General features: G+C 41.3%; 3 protein-coding genes across 10 annotated transcripts in view; 1 reads left to right on the forward strand and 2 right to left on the reverse strand.

Moving 5' to 3' along the window:
• The window catches only part of LOC107079938 (uncharacterized), a 42,779-nt gene extending 41,948 nt beyond the window's left edge, over positions 1–831 (reverse strand). For 2 of the 6 annotated variants that reach the window (XM_069184391.1, XM_069184394.1), the window contains exon 1: positions 394–829. The gene's annotated coding sequence lies outside the window, so the exon portion shown is untranslated. Of the gene's footprint in view, positions 1–393 lie in introns of all 6 variants that reach the window. The other 4 variants (XM_069184392.1, XM_069184393.1, XM_069184395.1 and 1 more) reach the window with 4 other exon arrangements.
• On the forward strand, positions 25–6,092 carry rnft1 (ring finger protein, transmembrane 1). 3 transcript variants are annotated; one of them, XM_015367580.2, is made up of 9 exons: positions 34–224; positions 806–1,239; positions 2,869–2,945; positions 3,086–3,186; positions 3,371–3,524; positions 3,632–3,790; positions 4,018–4,083; positions 4,501–4,602; positions 5,300–6,092. In XM_015367580.2, the coding sequence occupies exons 1-9, from the start codon at positions 199–201 to the stop codon at positions 5,432–5,434; spliced, it is 1,254 nt and encodes a 417-aa protein (XP_015223066.1). In that variant the 5' UTR covers positions 34–198; the 3' UTR covers positions 5,435–6,092. The 3 variants fall into 3 exon arrangements, with proteins under 3 accessions (XP_069040498.1, XP_015223066.1, XP_015223067.1); XM_015367581.2 differs by lacking the exon at positions 34–224 and adding an exon at positions 284–458; XM_069184397.1 differs by lacking the exon at positions 5,300–6,092 and having other exon boundaries at positions 25–224; positions 4,433–4,516.
• Positions 6,093–6,748: 656 nt separating this feature from the next.
• On the reverse strand, positions 6,749–27,627 carry LOC102695696 (ribosomal protein S6 kinase beta-1). Its single transcript, XM_006640851.3, has 15 exons — positions 27,453–27,627; positions 21,144–21,187; positions 20,317–20,452; positions 20,133–20,201; positions 18,983–19,130; positions 18,480–18,537; positions 17,785–17,885; positions 17,134–17,224; positions 16,856–16,946; positions 16,217–16,324; positions 14,930–14,992; positions 14,603–14,680; positions 13,692–13,799; positions 13,363–13,475; positions 6,749–13,046 (listed from the first exon to the last, which is right to left on the reverse strand). Exons 1-15 carry the CDS (start codon positions 27,522–27,524, stop codon positions 12,800–12,802), a joined length of 1,527 nt encoding a protein of 508 aa, XP_006640914.1. The 5' UTR covers positions 27,525–27,627; the 3' UTR covers positions 6,749–12,799.
• Positions 27,628–27,667: the final 40 nt, after the last annotated feature.

Below are 27,667 nucleotides of genomic sequence, written 5' to 3' on the forward strand. Positions count from 1 at the left end.
GTTTTCCTCTTTGCCCTTTCACCTTTGACCCATTTTTTTTCGTTACGTTTAATCTGAGTTGAAAGATGTCTGCGGGACGGTAGTGGAGTGGTTGAGTCAGTTTTGCTTTAGCTAGTTTTTCTTTTTTAATTTTTATTTTCGTTTTATTTCGCTCGATGGGGTTCGAATCTATTATTAGAAAGGTGCTGACGGCGCACGATGAAACTCCGGAGTCAGCATGACAGGTGATTCTTTAAAAAAAAAAAACAGCTGGAGCAGTGGTCATCTAAAATTCACAAGTTCACCTGAGTATTTTTAAAGTAAAAGACGGAACAGCATAGCGTCTGATCAATGCATAAACAATTATTATTACCATGCGTGGACTAAATATAGAAAGTTATTACAAACACATACATCTCGTTACTCTGCATTCCAGGAACAGCAAGTCTAGGTCATTCGGATTTGATCAGATTTTTCAGGTACACGTTTTTTAAAAAAATTCTACATTTTGTAACGGTGAAGGCGACAAACGAGTTTTTCATTTCTGACTCTTTACGTGTCAGCCTTATTCGCGCAGGTCTGACGTACGGAAAAGACACGCGTCAGTAGTCTAGTGCGAGTTGCTCTGCTGTTTAATGTCAGCAGTGCCCGGACACGAAAAAGTGGGTCGCAGTTCAATCCTTGGAATAGATTTTTTAAATGCATCTCTTGTTAATCAGCTTTGAAAGGAGTAATCTGCATCCGCCGCCTGTCCTTGTTCGGGAATTGTCAGCAAGGATGTTCGGTAGCGGTCTCTAATCTCGCTTATTTCTTGGTGTGTTTGCAGGAGAGGTTCTATCGAGTCCAGAACACTGCCGATACTGAAAGAATCGTCCACTGTAATGCAGACTAACCCAAACGAGCTTAACATTCAGGCGGGCAATGGCTTATCTCTAACCCTCCAAGCGGAGCCGCTAACCAGCCCCGGGTCCTCGCAGCCTGAAGAGGTGCACATTCCCATCTCCTGTGCCCACGGAGAGCCCAGCGGGAGGCCGGCGAACCGGCGACCCAGGACCGCCGCTCACGGCCACGGCCACTCCCACGGCCACGGCCGCCCCCACTCGCGCAGCGAGCTCGAACCCGAGTCGGGGGATTCCGATCCGGAACCCGGGGAGCCCAGTAGTTCCCTTTCGGAGCTGCGCTACCTCTTCCGATGGGTCCAGAAAAGCCTCCCTTTTATCGTCATCGTGTGTGCCAAACTAGTTATTCAGCACGCCCTGGGTATGCCTTGACGCTCTGAAATAAACTTTCCGAGCAGCCTCTCCGGCTTTTGGATGCATGGCAGCGACACTGCATCATCATAATTGCGTTTGCACTAAGAGTCGATAGTGGCTCATTCATGTGAGGATGTTTTAAAATGTCGGGTCTGTGGCTTTGGGGTTAAAAAGGGTCAGACGCAAGAAAGAAATGATGATACACGCTATCTGCTAAGCGAGCGGATCCAGCAATTTATACATTATTATATTAATTCTGTTCCTTCTTTAAAACTACCGACCTGAAGCATAGGTGATCTTTCAGCTCGACAGGTGGCCCCAGTGTTGATTGTAGTTTGTGTTGTGGTTTCCAAGCCTGGTCCTGAGACAGCTCTTTTATGTGTTTCCTGTTCTGGCCATGCACTTAATCTGAGGTAAAAAGATTTCAATTTTCTATTTTAGGTGCATTTTCAGCTTTTCTTTTAGCTCTGACAAATAGGTTTGCAGATGTGCCAATCCTCAGTCACACCTGTTAGCTGACATGTAACGATTTGGACTACGCAGAAGGAAAAAAAAAGTTAATTCTAGGAGTGATAGATTGTCGTTCCAGCCTGTATATCATAAATCACCTCTAAGAGCTTTGTACTGTAGTCAGAAATAAAATAACAGGTTCTTAACAGGTTGAGAGATTGTATGAATGTCTGTGTGCTGAAGTTGTTTGAAATAATATACATGAGGGTGTTTCTTATTGATTACCTGCAGAACTATCTAAAGAGGCATGCAGATCAATGACATGCATGAACGAGCAGTGGACAAACCATCAGACAGATTAGACCCTCAAGACCAGGGCTGAGAATCATTGAGAGATAACAGGGGTTAAGTAACGGGAGTAGCACCCTGGGGTGCTCTGTTCTTGTGTCTCATCACCAACTGAACACAGGATTCAGAGCTCTAACTGGCTCATGGTATTGCCAGAATATATGGTGGTCTCATGCTTTCTTTTTTGGGCAGTTTCTGAGTTCTGATTTCATCGTTGGCTACAGCTGTCAGTTTTTTTTGTTCAAATTCAGTACCATACTATTAGCATTCGTTTCTGTATGAGTGTGCACGATCTTACAGCTCCAGATGAGCTTGCCTGCTCCATTCATGTTCAGCTTGCATGGTCTTTTAGTTCTAGAAAATATTCCTTTATCCACTTCAACAGGGACTACAGCTGATTCTCAATAAAGGAATGGACAAGTATGCTAATGTGGCTGAAGTCACATTTTTAGCCATCTTAAATATTTTACATTTTTCTGCCCAGAAAGAAAATGATTCATAATTTTTCTTTTTGCCTGCACCTCAGTACACAGGTTAACACTACTGCTCATGCAGATCAATGTAGTTACATCGCAGTGGGTTACAATGCACAAGTCGGCAAATGACAAATGATTGTTAACGACAATCATTAGATTTAATGATTTAGGTCTCATCAAAAAGTATTAAAGTCCCCCCCACATATCCTAAAAACCAAATCTAATTTTGAAACAATGTATGCGTGTTTGCTATTTTGCTCAATTTGTAAGTCATTCCAAATGTAACCCACTCATTTCAGAATATATTTTGAGCTGGTTTATGAACTTTGAGGTGAACCTAATATTTACTTACTCTATTACAGGTATAGCTGTAGGCGTTGGGTTGCTGACAACCTTTCTGTATGCAAATAAAATCATTCAGAACCAAGTCTTTTTGCAGGTACGTTTGCCCGAAACAATGCAAATGAATACAACTGTCTCCCAGTTAAATGATCCTTCTTTGCTAGGAGATGCTACAATGTTTTTGTGAAGCTGCGACTGAATTAGCAATCACTCTGTATATACTGTACCTCTCCGCAGGAGCGCCGTTCCACACTGGAGTGTGCATGGCTGCTGTTCTTCCTGACAGCTTCGAGCCTTCTTCTGTATTACACGTTCCAGGCCGAGACCCTTTACTACTGGTGAGGAGGACTTGAAAGCTGAAGTAGAGGGGACGATTCAAGGGGATCAAATGACTTGTACCATAGATAAGTACTGTAGGCTGAGGGAAAAGAAAGTTACATATTCCAGCACATCTATTGCAAAACCCTTCTCCACAGTATTCACTTCCCTGGTTTTTAATTCATTGTTGTTGTTTTTTTACAGCTTAATCTTTGTCAATCCTGGCATTGAATCCCTGGGGTTCTGGGATGTTTTATGGGCCGTAGGAGTAACGAACTTCATGTTGAAGTTCATATTCATGGGACTGAAGTGCCTTATTCTGTTCTTGCCATTCAGCCTTCTGGCTTTCAGATCGCGGGTAAGTGACGGTTTCTCAGGATAAGATAAATCCATCTCGCGTCGGCATGTGTTGTGAAAAGGGCAAGTGATACTTTTATCAAGGGTGTCTTTTGGCTGGTTTCTCAGGGCCGGTGGTACATGCTGACAGAGGAGATGGGCCAGGTTTACCAGACAGTGGTTCCTGTCCCTATGTGGTTCCGTTACCTGATCACCTATCAGGAAGTGGACGGCTCGACAGGATTGACACTGGGGATATTTCTAGCCTTGGTCTACCTCATACTGAAGGTAATAATAAAACCTAACAGCACACTTTGTAAAGAAAACCCTTAAATATTCCTTCCAAGAATCCAAATAAACGTAAGCATGTGTCTGCATGTTGCTTTGGTTTGTATCCTTCCTAGTTGACACAGGGGTAAGTCAGGGGGTAAATGCTGATGGCTAGTTGCACTGATGTTGCAAGATGTGCGATGTCAAACTTCAGAGTTTTAAAAATCCGTCCCTCCTCTCCCCAGCTCCTTGGACTATACGGCCAGTGGGAATCATTTCATAAGATGCTCCGGATCTTTTTCAGCGAGGAGGTGAAAGATCATTTCCATAACTCTTTAAAATGCATTGCCTACACTGTTATTGTGGCTTGTAATTATTACTTTAAACTTTAATATTAAAACTGTTTTTTTTTTTCCAAAGCCCTTGTGGGGGGGAAAAAATGATTTTACAAGTAAAAATAAAAAGGCGTCTATAGCTAATGGGTGGGGTGTTAGGTTTCCCCTAATACCAGTCACCTAATTTGTTTAACACTAATATAGCTGTATTGGTTATATATACACACACACTATACATCACTGGTATTACTGGAAAGGCCATGTGCTTTTTACAAAGGAGGCGTTTAGGAGCTCATGAAAACCAAACCCTTTCCTATGCTTTTAGACTAGGAGCAAGTCCAGACTGCCTCACACGTTGCTTTAGAAGTTGGCCTTGTGTGGATTCTGTTGCAGCACCACGGAGCAGCGGCCACGAAGAGCCAGTGCAGCGAGGCGGGGGACGCCTGTCCGATCTGCCAGGCCGAGTTCAGGCAGCCGCGGGTCCTGCTCTGCCAGGTATGGCCCTGCCGAGCCGAGCCGAGCCGAGCCGGGCCGGGCCGAGCCGTCGGCAAAAGACCTCCCACCTGCTCGACGGGATCCGTCTGAAGACCTGAGCCCCGCTTCTGCAGATTTTCCAGGAACCGTAAAAGCAGCTAGCTGACTATCCAGCCATCCCCCTTTCTCACCAAATCGGTCCATCCTGCTGGCCAACCCGTTTTACACAATTAACTGGTTCTGCGTATACTTCAATTCTTAAGTTAGTGGCGGCTTAAAGTCATCACTTTCCCTTTCTCCCCAATAGGGAGGGTTACTCTTCTTGGAAAATCAGGTGCTTTAGGGCAAGTTTTTAATGGCCAGAGAATCTTCTGGTTCCTTTCCAGCTCAAGGCTTGAATCAGGTGTTTGGATCAGACGTCCTGTTTTTTTTTTGCATTGTGATCAGTTGCTAACTGAAAAGTAAAACCTGAGGAACGCTGGCCCATGAGGTTTAGGGTGACACATCTGTTCCTAAAGTAATCTAGGGAGAAGAGGAAGAAATGGGTGCCTACTTCAATGTTTATGCTTAAAGGCAGTGGTACACCACAATTTCAGTGCAATCCCAAACAAAATCAAATAGCATGCAAATTACATAGAATGTTTATGCTCATGTGCTGGTATTTTACCTAGTAGTTACTTAACATTAACCCATTTACTTCGCTGTTCCTTTTTCACAGCACATTTTCTGCGATGAATGCATTTCGCTGTGGTTTAATCGTGAGAAGACCTGCCCATTGTGTCGGACTGTGATCACCGATAAAGTCCACAAGTGGAAAGATGGTGCAACATCCCCTTATTTACAGATCTACTGATGGACTTGAACGCAAAAGGGTTAAGAAAATTAGCATGTATATAGCACAAGGAGTCAGCAGGGGGCAAGGCCACACAATCTGGGGGATATTTCATCTGTGTTGTTGTCATAGGTCTTCGGAATCTGAATGGGACCATCATGTAAGTGGGGGAAAAAAATTCTGACTTTAATTTCTTGGGGCTTGTACCAGCCTTAAAAAAACTCTTAGATTGGTGCTGCTTTTTCTTCAAGTGTAGATTTCAGTATCCCCATCTAGAAAGGACAAAATGGGACTTTTTCTTTCTGCAGGCATGTGGACTTTGCATTCACCTTTCACATTTCAATTCTGCTGTACTTCACATGGATGATTAGGGATTTAAGTTTTTTTTTAAAAAAAAAATCTGATGACTGTAGTACATATTTTTTCAGGCTTGCTAAACTCAAGACCTGGGAACCTAAAAATATTTTTGACAGTAGCAACAGATTTAAATATTTTTTAAAAGTATGCACAATATTTTAATTACAGGTTTTTTATAACCAGACAAAACACTTGGGGGCACTTAGTCTTATCAAAAAGTTCTATCATAGTTCACTGATGCAATACCTTTTTGTATTTTTTGTGTAACTTTGAAGTAGATTTTCTGTCTTTGCCCCAAGAACAGTAAAAGAGTGGCCAAAGACAGGGGTCTTGTGATTTGTTGTCCATTGTTACAGCTTTTGGAGTAGTCATTTTTTTTAATGAGTGGCTTTGAGACAGTTGTAGAAACTTCAAGTATTACAGGGAAGCTAAATGATCACCCCAGTATAAGTGTAGGTAAAGAATATTGAGTTTTTACTGTTTAAATATGAAACTATGGTAATATAAAGGTCAAAAATTAGATTTTTTCTGCATGAGTTGAAATGATTGCAGTGGCTATTTTCTGAACTTTTTTGATTCAACATGGGTGTTGGTTCAGAGCTTTATATATGAACTGTAAAATTTTCAGGGTTTCTGCCATTGTTTATACACTCATATGCAAAATAACTTAAAACTAGCTAAATGAAGTATAACAACTAGAACTATTACAATTCAAGTTTCAACAACCAAAGACTACATCATATACCTAGTTCATTATTGTACTCCATTATGCTGTTATTAAAAATATCAAATGAAATATCAAATATCATATGAAATATTTAAGGTTTGATTTTCCCATTATTTTTGCATTATCTTCTCAAATAAAGGACATGAAATGTTTGCAAAACGTTATGGTTTGACTATTTTTTTAAAAAGCAGTTGATTCTTTCACAAAGGTGTATCCTAAAAGATAAGATGAGAAAAAACATGAAAAACAAAAATGTTTCCTTCATTTAATAAAGGGAGTTCTTACACAAACCTTGGAGATAGTAATGAACAGATTTAATCATTTTTAACTTTACTATTTACAGCTGTTCACTTAAAATCAGATGTATAAGTCTTAAGACTCCTACCTAAGTGTGGCACTGTACATATTTTTCTGTTGTCTTTTGTACAGGCTCTGTTCTACTCCCCAAAGCAGCAACTAAATACTAATTTCCTTGGAGGAAAAAAACGTAACCTAGAAAGCATAGACCACAGATGAGTTACATTTAAAGCTGTTGCTTCAAATGTCATTTGGGTTTAAGACAAGCATTGTTTGACTGGTTTTCACACACATCACTAATTATTTAGAGCCTTTGCTTTGTTCCTTTCCCATAAATAAGAACCATTAACAGCTTCCAGAAAGAACAGTTCAGAAGAATTCTCCAGCTCTTTATACAGTGTTTGAAAACTGAAGGCAACATTTTAAGCTACAGTTTAAAACTAGGCTTGCCACAAGAGATATTATCACAATCAACTAAAGTTATTTACCAAATGATTTACTAAGGAGTAAGATCTATGAAAAGGTAACAAGAAAACATCAGAAGTAACAGATTAAAAGTATTCATTTTTGTCATTCAGATGCCAATACCTTCTGGGAAGGATAACTATACAGAGTTTGCACTCTGGATCCTTGTTGGCTTTCAATCATTAGTAGTAAAATTGAGAAAACGGGATTTTATTAATAGCATAGTTTACGTATTTAAATCTCAAAATTCTCCGAGTGTTGACTGGTAGTTGACACCAAGCCTATCTGAAATACCTCAAGTTGTGACTCGACAAGAGAAACATAAAACAGACAAGAAATAATTTCTAAATAGCGTCTAAAAAAAATCATTTTATCTGCAGCTCTTCAAGAACAATCACATTTGAAGAAACAGCTCCATCCCCCAGATCAGCAATTACTTGTTCATTGTAGCCACGACCAGATCAATAACACATTTCATCAACATTCAAACACTTAAGAACAGATTATGTTTAGGAGTATTAACAATGTTGAGCCAAACACAGTGACTATAAAGGTATGCCTACGTCAATCTACAAAATTAATACAGCTTCCTATATACTAATACAGGTAATTCCAAATCTAAAGTGAGAAGCACTTGCTGCAGTCATTTAGTAGAAGTACAGGGTGCCATTTCAGACATTGTAAGCAAACACTTGGCAATATATGCATTTTTAAAGGCACAGAATGTACATTTTTGTGTCAGTATGCATTGACACAAAGACCCTACATTACCAACAAAGATGCTTTTAAACAAGTTAAAAGCATGTGAAGATGATCTTCACTATTGTGAGTCATCTGTGCACTATACTTCCATTTAGTATCAAAGTACCCCCCTGACTAAAAGCATTGTGAATCCTTATTTAATATATTCAAAGTTTACACTTTACATAGCAGGTTCTATTACTCAATTTTACAGTCCCTGCTTCGATGCACAACCAAATATAAAACAAAAGGACCAAAAAAGTGGAAAAAGATCATATTCTGAGCTTGGTAATTACAAATCGAAAAGTTTACAAAGATTGTAAAAGTTGAAAAAAAATACAATAGCTGCTGTGTTTCAAGTTATTTGCAATTTGTAAACATCAAAGATTAATTGACCAAAAATGAAAAAATCCCTAACAAATATAATAAAAAAATATTTCTGCAACTTTAAAAGAACATCTTTATTTTCTTTTGTGATTGTTTAATGCACAGCAGAGCTACTAGAATCTTTACAAATAAATACAGATAATTTGCATAGTGCGCTGTAGAATAGGGAAAATAAAGAGAATGGCACTTGAATAAATAAAACATTTCACAGTAAGTAGTAACTACAAATTTGAGCAAAGTTCAAAAGGGACCTATAATAAATGTAAGTGTTACAGATTTTCAAAGCTTAAAATAATGTAAAGGAGATTAAATTGTTTTAATGGATACTTTTACAATGCGAGAAGACGATACAAAGCTTAAAAGCTTGACTGGGACCAGTCAATATCGTTGCGAAAACATTCATACCTATGGATGAGGTACTACCACTCTGTAATTTCTGGTAACCTGTCTCGAGAGCTGGTTCAACACTTAATTAGAATGACTTTTTAAAAGCTTACAAGAAAACCAAACTTGAAAGTACTAGTCTATCCCACCTACCATTTGAAACACATGAGAAGTTAATCCGGGATATCTACACACATGAGCAAACTTGACAGTACCACTCCAACTTCAGAGCCGTTCGATCGCAGCCTCGTTTATTGCTAAATTTACATGCATAATACATTTCTAATTCTTTTCTGACAACAGGATAACAGCAGATTGCTTTAAGTAACCAGACCAGTCATCCTCATTTATAGAGCACAGAGATGCAACTCTTCGGAGATGCAATTCCAGTTGGAATCTATATTGACAGTCACTTGATTTCTGCAAACCTCTGACCCCTCTTGAATAACCAAAAACACAAAACCAGAAGCCACCCTAAATAAGGCCAAAGTAAAATTCTTCTATGAACTAAAGAGCTAGAGAAGAGCTTTAGTGCTGTAAGGTGATAAGTAACACTTCAATTAAAAAATTAAGGATAATGATACTGTATTTAACTGCTACAATCATTTTTCGGTCTTAGATTGATAACATCAATAAACCAAAACAGATTTTAACACAACTCTTCCTGCATAATAGTGAAATATTCTTAAGAATAAACACTTCACATCTCTATAGACTGCTGTCTTCCTATAATGTTAAATATCGCTTCTTAGAAGAAAGCATTCAGAATTCATAGCAAAAGGATTTTAGTTTGACTTGCAATCAGTGACTGTAATGAATAAACTTGGATATTTAAAACATGTAATTTAGCATTTTTACACTTATTATTAATTTCAACACCTTATACTTCAGGTCTAAAGTCTGAGTGGTACTTGCATATGACGGTATTATGATTTTTGCACACTAACTAGGACTTTGTCCTTTGAATGATTCGGGATATAACCCATGAGAACACATTTAGACGTCTGCATTGGAGGGTACTGAACGGAGGTCTATGCAATAAAACTTGAAAAAAAGAATGGTCATGAAAATTAGGGTTTATTGTGCTAAAATACATTCAATAGCAAAATATAGCTGTAAGAATCAGTCAAATTTTCAGATGTCTAAAATAAACAGACTTTGTAGATGCAAGGGTTTAAATCGGTATAATAAATCTGATTATACCATTACTGGTTAAGCATCGAGTAAAAAACAAGAGCTTTCCCTTTCTTCATAATTCATTCAACGTATCAAGTCTTTCATACGACAATGGAGTTTTAGCAAGTTTAGTAGGCATTACTTAACCTTGCAAAACTGCTATGTACAAACAGTTCCACCAACAGGAAGTGGAAAACAATTCTATATTCTTCCTGGTACATTATAGAAATGCTGATAAACGGAAAACTTTTAATCAAAGCTTTGATCTGTAGGAGCTCAATGAGTTGCATACACAAAGTTACAGTATGTTCAACAAATACTTTAATAAGACGGCTCATGTTTCTGATTGTATCTTGTATACATGATCTTTCTTTATATAACACGCACCTGGGTGGACATTTCATGTTAAGGCTCATGGCTACAAACACTGCAGCCACACGCAGGCAGAACTAATTGAGTGTCGAGCCACTGCTCTTACCACATGGTATAGGAGGCTCAACAATGACTGGGGGAGGGCCACACCTCTGGTTGACCACCCTGCATGCTTGCAGGCACCTGGGAACCTGCAAGAGCTGCTGTGGCTGACTAATCCTGGCCTATCTGCAATTGGTGCTGTACCAATTGTACACTGCTGCCTCAGGAATCCCGTTTACAGCTGACCCGCAACATGAACATGCTTGAATCCCCAATGGTGTCTAGATCAAACATGCCATTCTGCACTCCAGCGAGCGTTTGACCAGTTCTGCCACTTGGAAGCCTCACCCATTTTTTTTAAATAAAAGGTCAGTGATGGAGACCTCACGTATATGATGTTGAGGAAGGGGTGAGAATGACCCTCTGTGCTCAACCACAACAGCTTTTCCGCAACCATTTTCAAGCACACAGGACCTCAGTTATCTCACATTCCTGGGTTGGGACATTGTGTTCTAAATGGTTTGCAGATTTTGCAAAGTGGCCTAATGCCAACCGGACAAAAGGTTCAACAAACAAATGCCTACCAAAAACAAATGACGATCCAATTCATACTGCCTGTATATGAAAAACTACTCTTCTACATTTTCACCACTAGGGCACAAAATCGGGAAACGGCATAAAAAAAGCTTAGAAAGAGATCTGACTGTTGGAATACCCTATTCAGTTATGACACCTTCTTTCCAATCAATTTTCAGGTTTCCTCTTAAAAAGTGTATGAAAATGTGATTACCCCCTTTTCACAATATGATATTTGATCTAGGAAAAACACTCATCTCCTCCCAAGTTCTGTGTACAGTACAGGGCTTCTTTATGGCTTTTCTCCTGATGGCTCAGCTTAGAAAATAAATACTTCAACCACAATCTTACTGAAATGCTTAAGACCAAATCCACGTCTTACTACGGACGGTTGTTCAAAGCTCACGAGCACAGAGAAATAGCAGTCTAGCAATTATTCTATACTGATACCTTGCAAACAGAAAAATACACATTACTTTTGGTTAAATGTGGGGGGGGAAGATGGCTAGTACTTATCAGAATACTTTTTAAGGCAGCATTAAGGATTTGGTTACAGCTTAAGGTTGTCTGTAAAGATTTCTAAATCAGATAGAGGGGGCTGCTTAAAAAAAAGGCTTAAAAGAAAAAACCTTCGGAAGCAGCACTCATCGCCCCCTACCATTTTGACGTTGTATGCAGAAAGGAGATTCCCCAAAACCAATACGTTTTTACGATTAACGTAAATTATTGGTCAGTTCAAGCTGTCAAATGATGTTCAGCTGCCCTCACTCCATAAGGAGTGCACACAACATCTAAATCCAAGAGCCTCAACCAATCTGCAACTTTCAGTACTTCTGGAAAGACTTAAAACCACCTAGAAAGGTTGCCAGTATCATTTACACACAAAAGCATTAAAAACAGTCAATGCATAGCTCACAGGGTGCTGTTCTAGACAAGTTAGAAAAAAAAATACCAACAGCTCTTGGGACAACGAAGTCCAATTGTTCTCTACTGTGATGTCATCATACAAGTCACACATTCACCACCTACCAATCCCAGCCATTTGTTCATGCCAAAATATCTGCAGCATTTCTGACTCAGCAGGGCTAGATGTTAAGCGAATCACCTCTTCTCAAACATCGCGTGAAAGGCAAAAATAAAAAAGAAACCTTTGAGCTCACGAGTCGGAAAAATACAGCTGAAATCAATTCACGTGATTAAACAGGAAAGTATATAAAAAAGTAAAACTAACTTTTTATTTTATTGTGACTACAATATATCGTTTCATTAACTCAGTATACCAATTGCATCCCTTTTTTGCAAACAACTCACAAGATGACAGTTATGAAGAATCCCTGACTAATGAAGGGAGTCCATTTTGTTTTACAGTTTCGTTAAAGTGATTTTATTCTGATTGGGGAAGCAATGCCACGTTCAGAGTAATACTGCGAGAACTTCAAGCATTCAGTGGAAGCAATTCATTAACAGCATTATATTAACTGACATGGGGCCCCGGCACATAATTCTCATCCAGTCAATACGAGGTGGAGTGGACTCTGCCGAAACGGATTCCCGTTTTTTTTTTCTTCTTCTTATGAGCTACAATGGTTTTACAAAATAATAATAAAAAAAAAAAAGTCCAGCATTCAGGCCCGGTCTGCATATCATCCTCACACCTGATCAGAGGCAACTGGAGCATATATCTGAACGGGTGACGTGGTGAGGCGAGAGCCCCTTGCAGCCCCTGTCTCACACACTCGGGCTCCTCTGTGCACATGCTTGTCTGGAGGGGAGTCAGTGGCGCAGCTGGTGGGGGCACGTCACGATTTTATTTTCTAGCGTCCTTAAAAAACAAACAAACAAACCCTAGAGCTGGCTGAAGGTCATAGATTCATACGTAAATGTTCTGGCCTTTTGGAGATCATGGGGTAGGCCTGCTTTTTGAAGGGCACGGCGCCGGCGCCCGCTGGCTGCCTGATCGGCAGTGGGGCGGAGGCTTCCCCGCTAGCGGTTACGTCCATGTGTTCCACCCCGGACACATCCATGGCGAATTCCGTCGGAGCCTGGACAGCGGGAGCTCCCGGAATGACAGGACTTCGTGGCCAGCAGTCCCCTGAAAACTTCACTGGGCTGGGACACAAAAACAACAGCCTTATATCACCTCTGCCTGGGTTCACTCCCGTCTTCTCAGAACAAGGGTGTGGGCATATCTTAAATTCTTTAACGAGCAACGTACACTTCAACATGAGACACCTAATGTCAATCTAGACGCCTTTTTCCTGAAATGGGCCTCCACCATTTTTACCCATCTTCCACAGAGGCCACAGGATATTAACATTTAGTATAAAAACCAAGAACCTTCTTCCGGCTGCGTTACAAGATATGTACTAACAGTGCTCCAGAAAACGGTGAGCAGAAACTGAAACCTCTGCCTCAAGCCAATTACCTGACGGGTGTTCTTGGGCTTCCCAGAAATCGTCGAGGCGATCGGATTTTTGGCTCAAAAGAAAATTTCTCCTTTACATTTTCCAGTACCGAAGGAGCTACATATGTAAACCCCTGAAAGACAGTGAAAGGCAAGAACTCAGCATTGCAAGAGAGACTAAATTGCTACAGTGACTCAGAACAACTGATGGAAGACAGAAGTTTCTAAACAAGGACAAAACAAAATCACAGAAGAGAAATTTGGTAACTTCAAGAATTCTAATTCATATGAGTCAGAACAGAAAACAACATGATACAAGAAAAACTAATGGAGGGCATGTGTGGACTTACCAGGAAGACTTGATTGGCACTTTCACTGAGTGTCGAGTCATCAGGACTGTCTACAGGGGTCTGGCTTGTAAACTTTGAATCAAATTGGCTCACGTCATCGGCAGATTGCTGTTAGACAGAGAAAACAAGCTGTTTCTTAATTCTCCGATTTTATATGCTCTTACTGCAGAATCCTTTGCAAAGAGCAGCTGAGTGACATCTTGCAGATGCTGGAATTATGTTTAATTCTGACAGGAAAAATGGTTAATATGTAATATCATATTTTTCAAGAGAGTCTAGGATGAGATGAGTTATGGTTTCTAAAAATGAAAGGTGTGACACTTCAGAAAGAAACAAGATGATGATTTACAGATGTGTCCATTACAGATAATATCTCGTTCAGTGGTTCTCAATCCTAGACCCGGGTGAGCCCGGCGTTTGCTGTTAATTGTGTATTTTAAGCATGTTTGTTCCATTCAATTCAATTTTGAACTCAAAAAATGTTGATGGAGTAATTATCAGCCTGTGCCAATTTCTCATTTTCAAAACTTCCCTCATTCATGTGTGTGAGGTATAATGGTAAACTGTCATTCCCATAAAAGTTATTTGAAATAATATAGTTTAGGCTAGTTTTTCAAACCAAGGCCTAGATGCAGATAATTTCTAATCACATGAACTGGTAATTAAGGGGTCAATCAGTTGCAACAAAAAGACACAGTAGACCCCGAGATCCAGGATTGAGGACCACTGTTCTAGACTCAAGGAGATCACTGACTAATTTTAAGGGCCTTCATCTTAATAGCTAAATTCATATTAAAATAGGGCTTTTGTATTAAGCTCCAAATTGAATTTAACCAAGTAAAACCTGGTATTTTCCATGTCACCGTAACAATCCCATATTGAAGCAGCATCGAGACTGCTGCGATACCTACTAGGAAGGGTTTGAAAGGCGGCTCCACTTTACGGGCAAGGAGATCGTCCCAGTTAATGTGTCTGAAGAAGAGATGAGCCTACAAGAAAACACATTGAAACAACAGCTCTACTGAAGTCTTCCCTGGCTCAATGAGACGGTTACTGGAAACGGCTATAAAACAGCAATAACTATTTTCCACGGGGTTGATTTGACTCAAGTACTTAAAGCACCTCGATGCTTTACAGGACTACTTCCCATCGAGTTAAAAAAAGAGACACAGCACACAGGCTTTAAAAACGCAGAATAACATTCCCTAGCTTTTTAAAGAGACGAGAGGAAAACACACCTGCACTTCTGTGGCATCTCCTGGTCCACCTCCCAGCCGTAATGAGGCATTTCTTTTTAGCAGCTGCAAAAGCCAAGTTGAGGTCAACTGAGATCAGCTTAAGTCGCTATGATGTGCACGAGGGTACAGAGAACACACATGAAACAACGTGCTACAATACATCTCATGGATCCAAGGTTTTAAAAGCCTTGCAAAAGGTGAAAACACTGCAAAGGGAGGCAGGAACTGAAAGTAAGCATATTAGTGTCACTGTGGCACACTGCAGCATGGGAAGCGGCAGTGTGTCACTGCACAAGAATCACTACATATGCAAATGAAGTGGCCTTCGTTATCAAATGTAACAACCCCCCCGTCGATCAACTCCACTAAAACAGGGAGTACCATATCAGAATCAACTCTGCAATAGATTCCCTTCCCAGAGCATGAAACAAATCCCAGAAAACTATAAACACACTCCGATGTTTCAAGCATGATCATCAAATCCATTTTATATGGAATTGTTTAAAACTGGTTACTATGGTACAACCTCCTAAAACCTACTCAATTGACTCAAACCCAAGACCTGCAATATTTAACAATCTCCAAATGTTATCTAGGAGTGATTGACACTAGTAGCAGAAGCAGCAATCGTAGTAGCCATAGTAGAAGTCTTGGATAGTAGGAGCTACTATCACTTATTTGTTTATGAGGATTCTGAGAATGTTCGTGAAGGTTTTTGTGCAGGAATTATCCTTATGAAAACAATAAATGACAAGCTTCTAGCTTGGCATGAACCTGCCTTTGGCACTTATTCACTTAGATTCAGCTGCAGCATTTGACATCAGTGATTATTTAATCCTGACTGAATGTCTTCAGAACCTCTTGGGATTGTCTGACGGTGCCAATTCTTGGTTTACAATGCTCAAATAGAGTACAAAGGCTACACCTGTGGCGTCTCACAGGGTTCTGTTCTAGGGTCTGTCTTTTCTTTACATAGGCTACCGTTGAGCAAAATTGTCTGAAGGCTTGACGTTAAACAACACCATGCCAATGACAACAAACTACGACGCTCTCTGAAACGAGAAGACACTCCAGCGGTAAATATTCTGATCACAAGGCTGAATAGGTTGCAATTAACCAATGGATGGTGACAACTTCTTATTGTTTCATGCTTGGTTAAAACAAGATAATGATGATTGGTTTAATGAAAAAATCAACCAAGTAAATCACACCAATTATCGTATTAACTAACAACAGTTCCCGATAGGCAGTATGGGATTAAATCACCCTAGAAACAGAGTTCCGTACCTTTTTGAGAAGGTCCCTGGCTTCTTGTGTGAGGTAGGGTGGAAGGTTGAGTTTACACTTCAGGATTTTGTCAATAGTTTTCTTCCTGTTTTCACCCGTGAAGGGTGGCTGAAAAACACAGGTATGGAAAAAGTATACATTTATTGTTAGAAAAAAAGTGCATCTTTCTGGTGACAAAATATCGTATTTTGCTTTCGTTTTAGAGAAACACTAACCAGGACCCATGTTCCACATCTGACAAGACAGCTTTCTTGGTAAAACTAATACTATAAAGTTCTGGTATGCCCAACTATGCATGGAGCTCAGAGAGGACTGATGGCCAACAAGTCTCCCATCTCATTGAATTACCTCCTGCCTCAATGTTAATTATTACGAGACTGAGCGGTGGAGAATGGAGCTCAGAGGGATCAATCCGTTCAGTTTGCTGATGTGCCAATTTAGGTTGGTGCCCTCACCTGAGATGACACTTGTAACACTTGACTAACATCCTTTCACCTGCAATTTTGCTTCTTTCACTTACAGCCTTTACCACCCCCCCCCAAGAAAATGCAATGCCTTATTTTGTGATTCATCTTTGGAGGAAGAGCCACATGCCTCCCTAGACCGTACCACACCCCGTGTATATAAAGAGACACTCACTGCTCCCGTCAGCATGTCATACATTAAGGCCCCCAGACTCCACCAGTCAACAGCCCGGTTGTGTCCGCTCCTCATGAGGATCTCAGGAGCCCTGAGAGAGAGAGTCGGAGAGCGGAAGATTAGACAAGTGCTTTTTCTTCATTAAAGGAAATACTTTTTCAGTATTAATGGAAAAAGGAGGTACCCCTTCCCAACTTTAAAAACTGCAGTTCAGATGGAGTACATTTCATATATTACACCTGCAGAGCTGAAAAACCTACACTGTCTGTTTTACTTACATGTACTCTATTGTACCACAAAAGGTATGGGTGACTGTGCCATCGTGTATTGATTCTTTACAGAGTCCAAAATCGGTCAGTTTCACATGACCTGCAAAAGAACAACCAATATGTCTTACTAATGGGAACAGAATTTAGTATGCATATTTAATATTCATCATAAAAAAACTACAGCATTTTAAGTGTTGTGTTATACAAGATTTGGTTGTATATAAAATTTCATACATTAACTTTAAAAAAATCCTTTTAGCAATGGTTTAGCGATACTTCTTGATAAGTAAAGGAAAAGAAGAACACATTCTCTCCAATCACAGTGGTTCAAATGTTTTTTTATTCACATTTGCTTTTGTTGTTGGTACTGGCCTGCAAGTGACAGAGATCTTGTCTTATGCTCATTTCAATAACCACGCATGATCCCTGTGGCTAATATTTAAACAAATTACTTGTTTAAATGAGTTATAGTTGAGCTGCTTTAAAGACTTCAGTCCCAGAATTAGGAAGCAGGTTCTCCACTGATTTAATAAATAGACTGGTTCTTAGAAAATCAGATCCATGACGTAGTGTCAAAGCATTATCTAGTGTTCCTGCAGCCGGTATTCTGGGAACTGCTGCTCCTGACCACTCAATCTGCAGTCATAGCCGCTACATTACCTTGGTTATTAAGCATGATGTTTTCTGGTTTTAGGTCCCTGTAGATGATCCCTTTCTGATGTAAGTGTCCAAGAGCCATGGAGATTTCTGCTAAATAAAAGCTGAAAGTAGACATATAACTATTAGAACCCCGCCTGCCAATGTCACTTTTAACCTATTCTTCCCATGTTATCTTTCACTGGAATTCAAACGACATAAAATATTGATTTATTTCGGCTCATGATCAGGAAAATGTCATGCAGTTTTAAACAATGGCAATATAGAAAAACTATTTTTCTCCAATTGCTGTTCATCATGCCAAGAAAAAAAACCTTCTAGTGTTTTTTTTTTATATCACCATCCATCTGACTACTGCAAAACGTCTGTGATTTATACCAATCTAAGATCACAGCGATAAAAGATAACGTAGCCAGTTCAGTGACAGAATGAAGCAGGTAGAACTGCAGATCATGAAGACTGGGATTCTGACTACAAAGCGTTCCCAACCACTTGACTCTAAAAAAAAAAACTCTGGGAATGTTTCTAAAAGAGGAACGCTTAATATAATCTCCAATCCTCCAAACACGAAAAACTTACCCAGTAGTAAGTAGCATGACACTGCCTCACCCGTTCCTCCATCTCAGATCATCTCAGCGTCTTAGTTTCCCCAACCTGAATAAACTTTAGGACAGTCCCTTGACTTTCTGAGCACTTACCAGGCAGTGTCCTCCATGAAAATTCCTTCTCTTTCCAGCTGCATAAAAAGCTCTCCACCTGCATACGGCAAAACAAAATTACCATCTTTTTAGGTCTCGTGTCTCATAATTCTAATTCTGTTATTATAATTTTAAACCAACCTCCCCCGGGGGTCACTTGTGATTAGTGGAACAAATATGATGATCTGCTGGCGCAAACGTAAAAACCTGCAGCTGCCGAAGACAAAGCAATTTCAATCACACACACCTTCCGGGTTCAGTTTTTTTTTTTTAACGGGGTCAGTCGATAGGGATGTTAGCGTTTACGGCAGGAAATGATGCGCCAGGCTTACTTTCCGCCCGCCTCCACCCGCCGCGGTTTGTGCACCTCGTACGCCCGTGGCGGTACGCTCACAGCTCCGCAGGGAGCCCCGCGCGAACCCACACCGACGGGCCGGCCGCGAGGACTGCCCTGCGCACGCACGCCGCTGGCATTCCAAGGAGGAGGCTGTGCAGACGCTCACCGCTCAAGTATTCGAGGATGAGGTAAAGCTTTCCGCCCGTCTGAAAAGCGTAAATGAGATCCACGATGAAGGGGTGCTTCACTTCCTCGAGGATATTCCGCTCCGCTTTAGTATGAGCCGTGTCCTTCGCGTTTCGCACGATCATCGCCTGCGAGACGGAGCAGACGTTAGCCATACCGCAACCGTGCAACTGCACAGCTCCTGTTCACAGCAATGGGGGTTTGGGGGGGGGGGAAGACCGAGATCCTTTCATAGCTTTTTTAAAAATAAAATGTTGTTGAAAACACATGATACCAAATCACTTGTTTTCAACCCCGTGTGTGAATTATCTGATTTAAATTTCAGTGTTTTTTACCTCCCTGTTCAACCATTAACTGAAGCTGATGGTAACAGTGAGGGTGGCAGAAATCCAGAGCTTGTCCTGTAGATACAGGGTGCAATGCAGGACTATACCCTACATGGGATGCCATTCCAAACACACAAAGGCAATTTAGGCTTGCTGTAGCCTAACCAGCCTTTCAGGTGAAACCAGAGCACCTGGACAAAACTCACATGGACACGAAAAGACTGCATTTGTCTTTCATTAAAATAGATGTACTATTTACATCTGAGCAAAAGTTACTTCAGTTCACCTTGGACTTTGAGACAAGCAGCTGTTTCACACGCTGGGCTCAAAATCATTACGAGCCATCTTTAACAATGAGAGCAAGGCTTTAAAAGTTAGCTTTCTGAAATGAGTTTAAATCATTCCAATTGTTTTAAACACTGAAACATCCCTTTTCTTCCCACATTTAATTATAAATAGCCTTATCCTTTTGTCTTTAGCTTGAAATTAACAAAACAGCCTCCTTCGGGGACCAAAGGAGCACTCGATGCAGTTTTGTAACACTGTGAGTTGTGCCAGTTCTTGTGAAGCTGCCAAATGTCATTTAAAGCAGACAGTCTTCTACACTGTGCCTAAAATCCTAAGAGCTTCTTTTGTCAAGGAAAGTGCAGCCTGTAGTTAACTGGCCAAGCAGTTAATGACCCACTGACCCATTAATTCACCTTTGATTAATCAAACGCTCATTCTGCTGAAAACAGAGGACAATGACATCTAGCAAAAAAGACACCTAGCATCAGATTTTAACAATGTTACACGCTGCAGTACCTTTTTCAAAACCTTCATGGCGAATATCTTTCCCAAGTTGGCTCCGGTCACCTTCCGAACTTGAAAGACCTGGCGAGAGAGTTTCAACATACCATTAGGGCAGTGGGGCCAAAAGCCATTCAACGCCCTTTGAAGTGAAAGTTAAAATTAAATTCTTTAGCCTTATGTGAACAAAGTGAAATACCTTTCCATAACCTCCTTTTCCTAAGACACGAAGCAACTCGAAGCATTCTGGACGAATTTTCTCTGTTCCTTTGTTCACACTGTCTTCTGAGATTTCAAACTTTTCACAGTGTTCCATGTTGTGTCCATATGACATCCTGCAATCAAGCGTTTTAAAATCATGGAGCGGAAAAACGTGCACCAACCACACATTTTAAAATACATTTCAGGCTCTTTTTCTAACAAGCTTTACCTTTATGTTTTGTACTTTGCATGTGACTATCGTGCTAATTTTTAATGACTTTTTTTTAGGAGGCACCCGCCTGAGTGAAAATCAACAATCGCACCTCTACGCCTTCATTCAAAGTGACTCATCTAGATATTCAATGCTCCGATAAGTCATACAACATTAAGAAAGCTGGCACATCACATGTTTGGCATTGGTTTTGCACTAAGAGGTTGTGTTACAATATGCAATCAAAAGTAAAATCAATTCTGATTTAATGCATCTTGATTTCAGGCTGTTCGGCCACAATGTCGATTTAAAACAGGCACCGCAGGCAGACACTACCCTGGTTACAAGGAGCTTTCAGACCCAAGAACCCAGACCTTAAGAGGCCGCTGGTACCACAACCTGCTGTAAATCGATTTGTCTCTTTATGCAAAGAGTGCCTTTGGTTTTCTGATCTGAATCCATTGTTGCTTTCATGTACAATTTCATCTTTGTCCGCAGTCCTGATCTGCATATTAAGTTTGAATGACTCATGACACTGTACTCATTGTTGACAAAATGTATGCGGTCCAGCTCGCTACCGACGCTACAGACGGGTGAGAGCGGAGAAGACTCACAAGTCAAAGCCACTGCACTGCTCCATGTATTCACTGATCTGAGCCTGAAAAACAGTAAAACACAAGACATGATCACATTTCTTTCTCAAATTCCCCTGTAGGGGGGAGGGTTATGAAGTTATTCTGACTTCTGACACTTCCAGTTGTAGAAACGTAATAAGAGTTGTGCCAGAAAGACCAATGACTTTCAGCTCTTCCATTGTACTGCTTTGCGATATGAAGAAGCAACACTGAATTTCGATATGGGATGTGGCCAGGACACCGGAGTTAACATCCCTACTCTTTTTGAGAAACACCTTGGGGTTTTTAAGGACCACAGAGAGTCAGGACCTCAGTTTTACATCTCATCTGAAGGATCGTGTCCCCCTCACTATACTGGGGCATTAGGACCCACACAGACTGCAGGGTGAGCGCCCCCTGCTGGCCAACACCTATTCCAGTAGCAACCTTTCCCAGGAGGTCTCCCATCCCGATAACTGACCAGGCTTGCACCTGCTGAGCTGGACTGTCAGTTGTGAGTTGCAGGGTGATATGGCTGCTAGCCAAAGTGACCTTTGTATGTGAAAAGGGGACTTTTTCCAAATTAAGTATAGCCAATATTTTAAACTAAAATGCAAGTGGGGATGGGGGGTGTTTGGAGACAAAGTCTTAATTAGACAACATGACAGAAACAGTAATGAACCGAATAAGTATGAACCAACTGAAAACTGAAATAGTAAGACAGCCAAAGTGATTTAAAGCACTTCTGAAATAAAGGAATAAACCAAAATTGTTTTCTGATTTGAATATTGCTGACATTTTAATAGTGAAACCTGAACTGACATATCTGAATGCATTACTATAATTAAACCTTTTTGTAACAACCTGGATGATTAAAAAAAAAACCCAAAACATATTTTTCCCCAGGCATGAACTTGTGTAGCATGAATCACCCATGGTAAGTTAAAAATAAAGTTCACCATTAACCTTTACCTTATAAAATCTGATTAATAACGTCTTTTGAACTATGCAAGGAATGTTTATTATCACTGCAGTAGCTGTGTAACTAATCACATTTCTATTACAGCCAAACTTGTCCTTGGCTCTGCAAAACTCCAGTAAGTTATGTGGGTCTCTTTAAGCATTATCACTCACTGTGTATGAGATCTGCTAGTCAGGTGCAGGGGCTTTCCCCTCTTGCAGTAATTACCATATCTATATGCTTCCTTTTAATTGCTCACACCATTGAGAACAGATTGTATGGATTTCTTGTCTTGACGAGACATTGCACTTAGCTAAAGAGCGGATTCAAATAGAGGCAATCACAGGTTTCTAAAGCACTTTGCAGTTCATCTTTTACAGCCCTGAGAGTAAACTTTGTATTGATTGTCCTATCATTCGTTTCATTGACCTATGCACTGCTACCAGTCTAGACCCGAATGAAGGTTTGAAACAGGGAGAGTTAAATGGTAAGAAGCAGGAACAAGTTTTTTTTCCCCTCAATTAACATAACAGGAAACTAGTTTGAGCCAACAAAAAATACCTAACGAAGTGTGCCCAGTGAAGCAAGTGTTGTTGACAGCAATGAACCGAAAGAAAACCTTTCCCCATTGTCTATCTTAGCATGTAGGCCTACGTAATATTTTCAAGAGCCCTTCTGCCTCAGATAGCTTTTTTTGATTAATATTAAACCGTTCTAAATGGCATGTTTGTCACCCCACACAGCTAGAGCACCTCAGCAGACAAATGAGTGATGGAGCAACTGGCCAAGAGTATAGCCGACCCCCTTGGCCCCAGGTGAGCATTCTGCCCCCTCAGCAGCTGCAAAAAAAACAGGTGGAATAAGATATCGGCTTTTATCTGAATCACAACCCTGCTTGCACATAAAGCGAGAGATCCCTCAGATGACAAAGGAAAACCTCACCTCGGCTACCGGCCCTGCTCCAGACCGGAATAACCTTTTCAACTAACGTCCCCGTCCAAGGGCACACTGTACCTGGCTCTCTCCGGCCACGAGAACCTGGAACCATGTCAATGTTTACTGCCTGAAGTTCTGATTTTGTGAAGAAAAAAAAAACTAAGAATCCTTATATGGAACATCTGGCCAACCGTCTGGTCTTTAGGAGGTGGGAGCTGCCCGAGAAACAGTTCCGCCAACGTCACAGGGGCGATGACACAATCCCAAAAGCCACCATGTCAACATGCCGCCCATGTTCAGTCACGTCTTTCATATCCAGATTGAAAATTAAGGTGGGGACGTTAATTTCTTGCTAATAATATACCACTTGCCCTCAAAACGATCAGCTCGTTTTGCACTAACCTATGACGCAAAACAGCACGGCTGAACGATTTTAAAATCGGCTCAACCTTTTAGTAGCCTCCAGTATCTACAGGAAGACGTAAACAGTGATTTAAACTTGCATCCAATCATTTTGAAAAGAAGAGTTAACTAGCATCAGAGAAAACTCTGCTTTTTTAGATGATCCTCTGCTTACAGTATATACCAAGCAACAGGAGAAAACTACAGGATTAAAGATCCTGGTTCATGTTTCACTGGTCAGTGTTAATTCTAAAGAGGTACAGTGGGCTCACTCCTGTCAAGAGATTTGAATCATGCCTCCTCACAGTTTTTCCTTCTCAATTTTAAAAATAAATTATTTCAGCTTATCAGAGTTGAATGTTTCTTTAAGCATGTAAATCCATCTGATCAGTCTCTTCTGGACTGATTCCAGAGCAGCAATATTTTTTGTATCATTTCAGAATAACATCCTCCGATTTAATTCTTCCACTTAATTAAATGTCCTAAATTTCTGTTTGTCTTTTATTACGGTCATTATCATCTTCCAGACAATATGAAGAACCAACTGCATAGATTACTTCTGTATGGTGAGCTTCTTCAACTTCAAGAGCAGCGTTTCCGTCATGTATCAATAGTTCATTTTTCTTCTACCTCCATGTAACATTACACACTCATCTTCATTATACAGTGTCTACCACCTGTTGGCCCAGTCTTGAATTTTTACCTACGTTCTTTGGAGTTTCATTTATGGCTTTACAGTTTGCTGACATTTATATTTTGAACTAAGCATTTCTGATCACTGGCTGTTCTCCTTGATTAAGAACTTCCTGTCTCACACTCTTCACCCTCTCGCTTTATAAGTTTTTGCAACTGGTGATCAGTTCTGACATTGCTATTAAATGGATCATCTCTTGCTTTACTAATCGCCAACACTGCCTCTTTTGGGGTTTCAGGTCTGAAGTTTGTCAAGTCTGGTGTTCCTCACGGCTCGATACTGGCCTCCCTAATATTCAGCATTTACATGTTCCCACTTTGACAGCTATTAAAATCACATGGTCTGAATGATCTTTCCTGTGGTTATGACAGTCAAATCTATGCTAATGAGAATCCTGACATTCAAGTGGCTGTTGCTACTTCATCATGGAACTACTACATCTACTACTAATTGCACCTCTGACAATCTGGATGCTTCAAAATTACCTTTATTTAAACTGCACAAAGACTGAAGTCTTGCTTCTTGGCTCTACGTAAAACTAATGCAGTAATCCTATCTATGGCTGGCACTGTACTTGAATTTCAATCTCAACTGAGGAACATGTGGGTGATATTTGATCCAGGCTTGATGTTCGATCCACAAGTACAAAATATTTGAAAACACCATTCTTCCATCTCAGAAATTTCACCAGACCTGTCCTATCAGACCTGTAGCAGAAAAGCTGGCCATCACATTCTTCTTCTGTAGAATTGATTACTGCAATGCCCAACTCGCTGGGGTATCTAAATCAGCACTGAACAGACTTCAGTACGTCCAGAATCCATCAGCTAGAACCCTGACCAGGTTGCATGCGAGTGATCACATTACTCCTGTCTTGGAGTCCTTGCACTGGCTTCCAATCAGATTTCGGGTCAACTTCATAATCCTCCTGCTCACCCATAAGGTTCTATGTGGCTTGGCACCTCAGTACCTGTCTGATTCACCACCTTCCTTCTCCCCACCTCGCAACCTTTGTTCGTCTGACTGATTCCACCATCCCCATACCCCCCAATTCACTCTTTTCCTGTACAGTTTTCTATCCATTGACCAATACGAAAATAAAATCAGGAAATTAAATCTTACTGCCTCCAATTTAAGATTTGATCAAAAGCCTGATGAAAGCTAGACTATAACTTACACTATATAATGCGGACAATCGGTCCAAAAGTAGAATAGCAGTAGGTTTTAAAACAGTGACAATTAGTTGTTTTAGGAACTTTTGTCAGCTATTAATAATTATTGGTATTTATAGTGTATTTCATCCCAGAGAATCTTACAAATGCTTTATATACATATGAGTGGATCCAGCAATTAAACATTGTACTACAATTGATTGTATTTGGGTATAGTGCGACAACTAGTGTACCATTAAAAACTTTCCATTGTTTGAAAAAACCAAACACTATTTTGGCTTAAAAGAAATCGCCAGTTTTAAATGATTTAGTTAGTATGTGAATACTAGTCAACCAAACTGGAAGGCAGAGAAAAAGCTTTTATTTCTTTGACAAATCTCACCGGACTTAAAACTTTCAACACCCATAAAAACATTTTAGTCCAGGATCTGATCACACATTCTGATGACACAATACACTGATTGAGAAGGCTCCACGGCCGAAACGTTGTGTTTTCTTTCTTCTCTTTTCACATTGGAATAAACCTATTACTTGTTCCCATACTCTACAAATATTCTCTGTATTTGTATAGTATACACAGTAGTGGGGGGGGCGAACACGTGACTGCGGGTGAACCAATCACAGGAGACCCAGGAAAACCCGTGGAAACGCGCAGGGATGCAGGTGTCTCGGAGACGCCGACAGCATGAAGGGAGAATCGCGTAACTTTTGTCGGTCCTCAACCACGGGCTTATTTCCTTTCTACAAATCACACACTCTCTCAGTCGTGTTCTTCAAGCGGCTCCGAGGCACCACCGGAAAACCCAACCCCAAGGCTCAACGGGGGTGCCCGTCAAGTCTCCAGCCGGGGCGACCAAACCGTCAACAACTCCGATAAAATAACGGATGCGTTTTATCGCGGCCGTGCAATATAGCAGTATAGCGGTCGCAAACGCCGCTCCTTAGGAAGAGTACCCTCACGCCGAAAGCACTCAGGCAGCACAAACCACCAAACACACGGAGGGGTTTGAAAAAGCCACTAAAGCGATACGCAAGCCTGTGCGAGGCTCGCTGCTGCCCGGCGTCCAGCGGCTTCTGTTTCCCCGCGAACAGGCAGGCGATTAAAAGCAAGAGGAGCCCCGTCAGGAGGCGGCAGGAAGACAGGCATGGAGACTTCTCTCCCCCCCGCTGGAGAAGGAGGGCGCTCACACAGCGGGACGTGTGCCGTCTCCTACATGCACCGCAAGCAGCCGCCTGGAGCTGCAGAGGAAGCGGTCGTTGCGAAAAACCCCTCGAGTACAGGGGGGATAGCGACCCTTGGGGTGGCTTTTGATGCCTGTTTTTACGTTTTCGATTCGTGCATGACACGCACAGATCATTCAAAATAAACAATTTGCTGTGCACACACACACACCACTCAAGTGCCTTACACCGCAGAAACGCCGACTCCGCTCCGGCCAAGAGACTCGTCGTTACGATGGGAGACTCAACAGCCGTTCATTCAAACGGAAAGTAAAATCGACCCTGCCGGTTGTAAGTGCGATTTGCCACTTCGTGGACATTAGGGAGTTAAAAATAATAATAATCGGGAAATCAGACATGGATTTCGCTGCAGACCGTTTCTCTGGGAGAGGGCAAACCCCGGTTTGTTTTGGTTCCTCCAGCCGGAGGACAGATAAGGCGTTAACGCAGACCAAAGCCTTTCCATAAAAAAAAAATAAATACATCTAGAAGTGACGTACAGATCTGTTATCCCCACGGCCGCGGGAGCGCACACAGCTGCGTGGCGTGGAAATAAAAGCACTTCTGTCAGACCAGACCAGCTGCAAACACTCCGGCGCCTGTGCCATTGAGACGTGGAGACAGCCCCTGTCGATCACAAGTGCTCTGCTCACTTCGCCGACACCAAGTTTTTGGAAACAGTTTGAATGTGCACGCCGGCCTCTCACTTTTGTCCGGGAATCACGAATACCCGTATGGCAGACAGGGGGGAAACGCACAGGAATCAAAGGCGAACACCGACCATCCCCGTTAGTTATACAGGAGAGCCAGCGCTCTCCCAGTTAGTGGGGCCTATCCATTTGCTGCAGTGTGTGTGAAGACAGGCCTCTCCTACTGGGAGCTACATGTTAACCACACCCGGTCACTCCTGCCCGATTTCCTACCCCTTCTTCCGGCTCCTCGTCGGAGACATTCTCCTCCGGCTGGTCCAGGTCAATATCGAACACGCCAGCCATGGCCTCGGTCTCTCTCTGCTCTCTCAGTCCTGAAAAATGGCCCTTTCTGCCCGCCTCATGGACACACACACACCGCCGCCATAACCGGCTACCACACCGCGCATGCGCACAGCGGCTGCCGGCCAAACAGAAATCCCCCCGAA

Source organism: Lepisosteus oculatus, chromosome 26, assembly GCF_040954835.1.
Source record: "Lepisosteus oculatus isolate fLepOcu1 chromosome 26, fLepOcu1.hap2, whole genome shotgun sequence".
Lineage (NCBI taxonomy): Eukaryota > Metazoa > Chordata > Actinopteri > Semionotiformes > Lepisosteidae > Lepisosteus > Lepisosteus oculatus.

Excerpts from the sequence above, each read along its gene's own strand:
- rnft1 (XM_015367580.2), top strand. The coding sequence starts at position 199 with ATGAAACTCCGGAGTCAGCATGACAG. Across the intron at positions 1,240-2,868 it reads AGTTATTCAGCACGCCCTGG|GTATAGCTGTAGGCGTTGGG; the intron begins GTATGCCTTGAC and ends ACTCTATTACAG. Across the intron at positions 4,084-4,500 it reads GGATCTTTTTCAGCGAGGAG|CACCACGGAGCAGCGGCCAC; the intron begins GTGAAAGATCAT and ends ATTCTGTTGCAG.
- LOC102695696 (XM_006640851.3), bottom strand. The coding sequence starts at position 27,524 with ATGGCTGGCGTGTTCGATATTGACCTGGACCAGCCGGAGGAGAATGTC. Across the intron at positions 17,225-17,784 it reads CATCATGCTTAATAACCAAG|GTCATGTGAAACTGACCGAT; the intron begins GTAATGTAGCGG and ends GTTCTTTTGCAG. Across the intron at positions 16,325-16,855 it reads ATGACATGCTGACGGGAGCA|CCACCCTTCACGGGTGAAAA; the intron begins GTGAGTGTCTCT and ends TGTGTTTTTCAG.